We start from the raw sequence: 8,347 nt of genomic DNA on the forward strand, positions 1-8,347 counted from the left end.
GGAACCGAGATTGTGGGAAGAGCAATCCCATGTGTACAAGTCATTACCTAACCAGAATTGCCATAGCTGTCGCAGTGTGCTCTTGCCCTCTCTCCCTTGTCCTGGGACGGGGTGGACTCCGGCTCAAATAAAACAAGGGGCTAAGACATGACCCATCCCTCGTCGGCTGAAGTTAAGCAAGGCATCCATTTTCCCTTGGAGGATAGTTTTATTGACAACTCAAGGGAAGGGCTGGTGTGAACTTTATCGTGCCCCTCCCTGGGGAAGTCGCACTGGTAGCAGGGTAGGAGGCCAGGATCAGCTCAGAGGGCCTTGGCGATGGACAGACTGTTGTAGTGGGCTTCCTGGCCCTCAAGCAGGCTGCGGTAGGTGGCGATCTCCTGCTCCAGCCTCGACTTGATGTCCATGAGCTGCTGATACTCCTGGTTCTGGCGCTCTGTGTCGGCACGCACGTTACTCAGCTGGACTTCAATACTGCTGATCACACCCTGGATGTGTGACAGCTGGGCTCCGTAACGGGCCTCTATCTCTGCCACAGTGCCTTCCAGGGCAGCTTTCTGAGGGGAGGAAAACGGGACAGGACTCAGCAGAGGCAGGTTCCTGAACTCTGAGGTTGCACAGCCTCTGAGGTTGCTAGGGTACAAGCGTGCAGGCTATGGGGTAGAGACACATACCATGCTGAGCTGAGACTGCAATTCAATCTCAAGGTCCTGGACCTTACGTCGGAGTTCCGTGACCTCAGTCTTGTTTATCTGGATCTGCGTAGTGTGGACAGCGACCTGGGTGTTCAGCTCCTCAATCTGTAACAAGACAGCCGAAGAGAAAATAAGCAACAAGGTGTGTGTGTGTGTGTGTGTGTGTGTGTGTGTGTGTGTGTGTTGGGGGAGGGATCAGGGTCTCTCCTCACCACCCTCACAGGTTACCAGTGTCTTCTGCATACCTGAGTGAGGTACCAGGCTTCAGCATCCTTCCGGTTCTTCTCTGCCATGGCCTCATACTGACTTCTCATCTCACTCAGGATCTTGGCTAGGTCGATGCCTGGAGTGGAATCCACCTCCACACTGACCTGGCCACCCACCTGGCTCCTCAGGGCACTAATTTCCTGTGAAGACGCCAGAGACAGGGGCATGTCAAGACCTAAACATTCTGGACTTGGACCAGGTCACTCCCCCTCAAAAGCGCCCTGAGTCAAAGAGGCCTGGTTTGGAGGTGCAGGTCTAGGAGCCAGCACCAGAGAGTAGATGTATGTACTGGTCACATTGCCCTGCTGGAACTGTGAGAGGTATGATCAAAGCCAGGGCCATGGTGCTGGCGTAAGAGATGAGGCCATGATCAGTGAGCCCAAGATAATAGTGTCTCTCAGTTCCGGGACAAGATACACAGAAGGCCCAGCCTGACCCACCTCCTCGTGGTTCTTCTTCAGGTAGGCCAGGTCCTCCTTCAGGTTCTCTATCTGCATCTCCAGGTCAGTCCTGGCCAGGGTCAGCTCATCCAGTACCCGGCGCAGGCCATTGATATCGGCCTCCACACTCAGACGCAAGGCCTGCTCCGTCTCAAACCTTTCCAAGGAGATAGCTGCAGTCAGGGGAGTGCTGGCTCTGGCTCGGCCAACTTCCCCAGGGTTTGGGAGTCTGTGGGGGTTTGCTTTGAGCCAGCTCAGGTGGAGAAGGACAGAGGCCAGGCCTCCACTGCCTTAAGCACTATAAAGGTCTTCGGTTGCTCCCATTTCAATTCCCTGGCTTCTGCAGCCCCCAAAGCAGGGACACTTACTTGGTCCGGAAGTCATCTGCAGCCAGGCGGGCATTGTCAATCTGTAGGACTATCTTGGAGTTCTCAATGGTGGCGCCAAGGATCTGGAAGGGAGGAGGCTGGCAGTTGGCACCAGTTTGGCAAACTGGCATCACCTATCCACTTTCTTCCCAGAGAAGGAGAGAGGAATGAATACTCCCCACCCCCACTCCCTAGGTACTACCCTCTAGTCTGCTCTCGGGAGGCTTTGGCATAGAAACACAGCCCCAGAGCTGGCACCGTACAGGAGGTTGGGTGAAGGGAAGCAGGAAAAGAGGCAATTCCAGAAGGACATGTCAAAGACCTGTGCAAGTGAAACTCTAAGTGGTCTGAAAAGGGCCTAGAAACAAGAAGCATTAAGAATCACTTATCCCAGGGGCTGGAGAGGTGGCTCAGTGATTAAGAGCACTGGGTATTCCTCCAGAGGACCAGGGTTCAATTCCCAGCACCCACATGACCGCTCACAACTGTCTGCAACACCAGTTCCAGGGGATCAGACACCCTCACACAGACATGCATGCAAGCAAAACACCGATATACAGAAAAAATAAATAAATAAATAAATAAATAAATAAATAAATGCCTTTAAAAGAAAGAAAAGAAACATCTAATCCCTGTCCATATCCCACACTTGGAGCACATTCCGCTCCACAATGTGCCACGTACCTCAGACCCCCTTCATGGTCACTCAGCCTCACTCCCAGGTTAGTACTGCCACTGTATATGACTGGAAATCCTGAGTTTACCCAATCTGACTCCCTGGTCTGAGGGGTTCATTCAAATCATCGAGGCCATCACTGATTTAAGTACCGGGGCTCGGTGTTTTTCAAAGATTAAGGTCATGGCCACTCATCGAGTTATCATGATATCTGTATGATTTTTTTGGTTTGGTTTGGTTTCCTCTGGTTTGTTAGACTTTTAGGGGGTGAGGGGTTGGGGAGTTCGAGACAGGGTTTCTCTGTGTAGCCCTGGCTGTCCTGGAACTCACTCTGTAGACCGACCTCAAATTCACAGAGATCTGCCTGCCTCTGTCTCCCCAAGTGCTGGGATTAAAGGAGTGTGCCACCACACCCTGGCTGTGGTTTGACATTTTTGAGACAGAGCCTCACTATGGAGCTCAACTGGCATCAACTTCATCATCCTTCTCCCTCAGTTTCCTAATGTTGGATTGTACGTGTAAGCCACCGCGCTCAGTTACATAGATAGTTGGGGGATTTGTTGAAGAAAACAGCAGACAATAAAAATCAGAGCAGAGCATTCACAGCAGAGCAAGAACTGCTTGTAGGTCTGTGTGCTGTGGATGTGTGGGAGGGAGAAGGGACGAGGCAGCAGAAGGAAGATTGTGAGCTACCTAGGATTCTAGCTGTCCATCACCGCGTCAAAAAGCACTGCTCTAGCGGTTTGCTGTATGCCCAGCTCCGTGCTAGGTTCACACAGCACTGGGAAATGCCCTTGAGAACTGCATGTTTCGGGAACTAGCCGGGAGGAAGCTATTAAATGGAACACCAGTCTGTGGTGCGTTTCTTCAGGCAGGACTTAGCTCTTCCCTAGGAGTGAGGGCTGGGCCGCACCCAACCAGCCTGTTGGATGTTGAAGGCCACAGAGACTTGCAGGTTGCCTTCTCTCTGCCGGGTACTCCGGGAGAGAGGTCCACAGAGGCAGAGGGAACAACCTCTACCTCCCTGTGATTTACTAAAAGTTTCATCTTTCTTTTGTTTCATGTTAGAGTTGGTTGTTGTTGTTGTTGTTGTTGTTGTTGGGGGGGGGTCTTTCAGACCGTTGGTGGAGAGGTGGGAGCCCAAAGGCTCATGTAGCCCTACTAGATTCAAGTTAACTGTAGCTTACTAAGAACTCACCCTCTAACCTCTACACCTGATCCTGAGATTACCCGCCGAGCTACCGTGCCTGACTGCAAGGCTTTTTAAAGATGTGGTTTTACTATGCAGCCCCCAGTCTTTACATTCTTCTCATAGCTCCTTGCGAGCCTCGGTCCCCTGGGCTGGAGAGGAATGAGAGGACAGAGGCTGTGAAGAAAACCAGACGCCCCGCGCACCACCCGAGAAAACAATGCTGAAGATTCCCAGAAGAGGGTCTGGCTCAGGTGAACTCCGAGCCTACAGACTAATAATATCCTGCAGCGCACCAGTCCCCACTCCAACTGAGGCTGAGGCTCGAGGTCTTCACCTCTGAGCAGCCCAGAGCTGTATTAAATTGCTCTCACTTTGGATATTCAGGACCCTCTCTCCTAGCAGGTCCGCACCGTCTCTGAAAGCCCCACCCACTTAACCTATCTAAGTTCCCTTCCGCCCCGCCTCCACTCGAATCCCAGGATCCAGCCCAGACTTTGTGCCCCACCCTGCAGGTTCTCCTTGTAACGGGCTTCCCCACCCGCGGGCTGAGTTTCCACAGCCTCCCCGCCCTGCCGCACCACCCCAGCAGGTGCACCTTCCAGGGCCCGGCCGCTGCCCACCTTGTCGCGCAAGTCCTCGATGGTCTTGAAGTACTGGCTGTAATCACGGAAGGGCCCGGGTCCCTGCTTCTGGTACCAGTCGCGGATCTTCACCTCCAGCTCGCCATTAGCCTGCTCCAGGGCGCGCACCTTGTCCAAGTAGGAGGCGAGGCGATCGTTCAGGTTCTGCATGGTGATCTTCTCATTGCCACCCAGCAGCCCATCGGTCACAGTCAGGGCCCCACTAAAACTTCCACCGCGGCCTCCGACATAGCCCCCGGAGGATGAGGACACGATGCGGGTCGAGGACACGGACACGCCACGGCCACCTGAGCCCCCATGGATGCTGGGTGCGCGGAAAACACCCCCTGACCCAAAGCGCACGGGACCCCCGCCCATGCCCCCATAGGAAGACATGGCTGAGGACTGGCGATAGCTATAGGAAGTCATGGTGAGGAGGAAGACCTGAGCAGAGAGATAAGGGACGCGGGTCTGAGAGCTGCTGACCGCAGGAGGAGTGACCAGGTCCTCACCTGGGGCTTTTTATGCCCCGGGCAGGAGGGGGAGTGGAGATGTTGAAGGGGCGGGTATCAGAAATTTCCAAGCTCCAGAGTGCAAATATGGGCGCTTTCCCCATTGGTTAATTCCTGGCTATTCTGCTCCTACCTCTCCCCTCCCAGGAGCCAGAGGTCTCAGTCCTTCCCCAGAGCTGCCCCACCCCAGCCCACTCCAAAGCTACTGCCAACACAGCACGTCCCTTTTCGGGCTTTTCAGCCCCTTACTAACACAGTCTTAAACAACTCTCACTTCCGGAGTGACAGTATCACTCTGCCCCTTTAAAACCTCCAGGAATTTGACACCCTTAGAAATCATACCCCTCTGAGCCCCAGCTCAGTGACCACTCTGAGAGTGCCCCTTCTGGAATCATATTAATAAACCCTCCCTCTGATAATAAAACACACACAACACACACACACACACACACACACACACACACCAGATTTCTACACCCCACTGGAAATTCTCCACCCAGTGCTAGAGACCACCTTCCCCCGATTCCCCATTAGTCTCTCTTAACAAAACCAGATTCCTCTTGTGAGCATTCTAAGCTACAGGCTTCCTGACTTTCTGAGACAAAGTTGCCCCACCCTGCTGTAGCCACACAATGCCCTTGGTGACAATAGGCACAGCTGCAGGAAACACTAGGCTACCCAAGTGGCTTCTTCACAACTGCTGTTCAAACTGCTGTTCTGTAACTGCTCAGACCTAACCCGCAGCATGGTTGACCCAGCTCAGAAACTCAACCCTCACGTGGACCAGGACACCTCCACCCTTCCTGACCCAAGTCTCAAGATGCCCTTAGCAAGACCTCTAATATTAAGTTTCTTTGATATTCCCATGATGAGGACTTTGAGCCTGGCTGAGGCAGATAACTTGCCCATAAGGCATTTGGCACCTTCCGCCCAGAGACAGAAATGGAATAGAAGCTGCCCTCCTTAAGCACTTCTGAAGAGGTGCTAAAAGGCTGCAGGCTAAATCCAGGGGACCTCGGAACCCTCCTAGAACAGAGATGGAGGAGAGAGTGAGCCAAAGTCAGCAGCACAGACTGGGACATTTTCATACTGGAAGGAGCCCTTCTCCACTCCCAGCCCCCAGGGCAGCCATTCCAGATCTTTCTGGATCTTTCCCTTGGGCCAGACTCCCTGATACTCACTACCAGGGCACTTCGATAGCTTCACCCCCAAATTCCTGACCACCTCATATCGACAGTCCTTAGTGGTGCTCCACAATACACGCTTCTTTTGTCTGAGCTGTCTCTGAGGACAGAAATCCTATGCCTCCTGAGACGGGGAGTGGGCCAACCACTTCCTATTTCCAGGCCTCAGTTTCCCCTTGTGGAATGAAGAGTGTTCAAAGTCAGTCCTCGTCTCTTCACATTAACAGCGGGGTTTACTATGACTGGTTGAAAAATTGTTCTTCTAAAACCCAGCACTGTCTTCTAGCCACCATCCTCTCCAGGATGACAATAGCAAAGCAGCAACAGTACTTTTATACACTTATACACACACACACACACACACACATATGCACACACACATATATGCACACACACTTACGCACATACTTGCACACACATAAATTTATGCACATACACTTGCACACATACACACACATTTATATACACATGCACACACACTTGACTTGCACACACACATATACACACACATGCACATACACACACCTTCCATAAGTTACTATAAATTAGGGAATCAATGGTAGAAGAACTCTAGGGAGCCCCAGGCCGGCCAGGAAATAGGGTGTGGCTGAAGCTTCATAAAGGTTTTAGTGGCCTGGATTAGCTAGCCACTGTGAGTCATTCCTTATCTGGCCCTCAGGAGGAGGCCTGCTCCCTGGGGGAGGTGAAGGAAGAGATTGGCCAGATAGTTTGTGACTGTGCTTTAAGTCCAGGCCTGTGCCTGTTACTCAGGCCTGGCTGGTGGGTCTCAGAAAGGGACTTTGTATCCAGAAACGGAAGCTAGGACAGATAAAAGTACTAGGAAAGTAACTGTGCTCTGTGTTCCCTTGGTTTCTAGAACTTTCTGTCACTCCTACCAGAGTGACATTACCCCTGAGAGCAGCCTTACAAAGCCTTCTCAGATGTCTTTGGAGCCTACAACAGCCCAAAGAAAACAAGATTCTCTGCCCATCTCAAAGATAAAGGAACCACTCCAAGAAATGCAATAACTTGCCAGAGATCCACAGCCGAGACGCTCAAATTCCAACCTCTTGACCCCAGCCCCACAACCTAGGATTCAGAGTGTAGTTAGAGGCTCTGCTCACCCTCCCAAGAATGTGCCAGGCCCATAAACAACTCTCTATGATTCCTACCTCCAGCCCAGGCCGCCCTGTGACCCTGAGAGCCCACACAGAGAGAAAACTCGGCTCCCTCTCTCTGCTCTCAGCAGTGTCTAACCGAGAGCTAAGTGGCTTTGACGATTCTATCAGGACCTCAGGAAAGCAGGATGAACACCTCACATGTACCAGATGGAACCGAGGGTCTCAGCTCACTCCCAGTGAACACGTCACCCATAGCCTGTCAAGACGCCTCTGCTCCTTTCCTGGGTTCAGGATGGAGAAGCCGGTCACAGGCCCTCCTTTCCAAAGCTGGGATTCTCCAGGCTGGGGTGCAGGGTCCCTGGAAGGAACCCCAGGAAGGATTCAATCCAGCCTCCCCAGCTGTGATGAGAGCCTTGTGGGAAAGGACCTTGTCCATAAGAATAAACACTAGTGGCTCTAGCTGACTCCAAAATGCACAATGTACAGTACTAGAGGCCATGAAAACTTGTCTCATTTGTAAAATGAGGAGGAGGAGGAGAGGGAGGAGGAGGAGAGAGAGGAGGAGGGGGAAGGGGAGGCCTGTTTCATGGAGTTATTTCAAAAACTCAATGTACTTGTAAAGGGCTTAATCAGAGCACCTGGCTGATAGCACTCAAATTGCTTTGTTATTATTATTTTATTACATAATGTTATTAGTATTAAGTAGTAGATGATGGTCATAATTATAATCACGAGTATTGTTGTCTAACTGTTTAATTCACATTTCCCCAATACACAGGACCATGAGCACCGTTGCCTGGTGAACTTCAACAACAGCCTCCAGATGACAGGAAGGCTGTCCCCAGTCCAGGGGCTCAGAGAAGTAAGGCGAGTTGTCTGAGGTCACGTGCCTCCTGAAGAGAGCCAAGATCACCTCCCAGGTCCTGGCTATGGGGTGCAGACGCTCCATCTCCATCTGGATACATTCCAGAAGGTTTTCCACTTAGAGAAGATATCTACTTCTCACAGGAGAGCAGTTCAAAGGTAAGAGAGAGTTCTTAATCCCTGAGGAAATGGGGAAAGGCTTGGGGGTTACTAGAAGGATTCTGGGAACGTGAGCCCCCAAGTAGAACAGAGCGGTGTGTATGAGCCATGACAGCACGGTGACTAAGTAATAATGAAGGTGACAATGGTGACAGCGGGTGACCGTTGCCAGTCTCTGTTGCGGATATCCAGGGCCATCCTGCAAAAATTCACATACATTATCTCAAGTCATCTGATAAGTTTTGTATT

General features: G+C 51.8%; 1 protein-coding gene across 1 annotated transcript; it reads right to left on the minus strand.

Moving 5' to 3' along the window:
- Window positions 1-188: 188 nt before the first annotated feature.
- Window positions 189-4,765, minus strand: Krt19 (keratin 19). Its single transcript, XM_032913310.1, has 6 exons — window positions 4,259-4,765; window positions 1,771-1,853; window positions 1,403-1,559; window positions 941-1,102; window positions 675-800; window positions 189-557 (listed from the first exon to the last, which is right to left on the minus strand). Exons 1-6 carry the CDS (start codon window positions 4,685-4,687, stop codon window positions 303-305), a joined length of 1,212 nt encoding a protein of 403 aa, XP_032769201.1. The 5' UTR covers window positions 4,688-4,765; the 3' UTR covers window positions 189-302.
- Between the last annotated feature and the right edge of the window lie 3,582 nt (window positions 4,766-8,347).

Source organism: Rattus rattus, chromosome 9 (assembly GCF_011064425.1).
Source record: "Rattus rattus isolate New Zealand chromosome 9, Rrattus_CSIRO_v1, whole genome shotgun sequence".
Taxonomy (NCBI): Eukaryota; Metazoa; Chordata; class Mammalia; order Rodentia; family Muridae; genus Rattus; species Rattus rattus.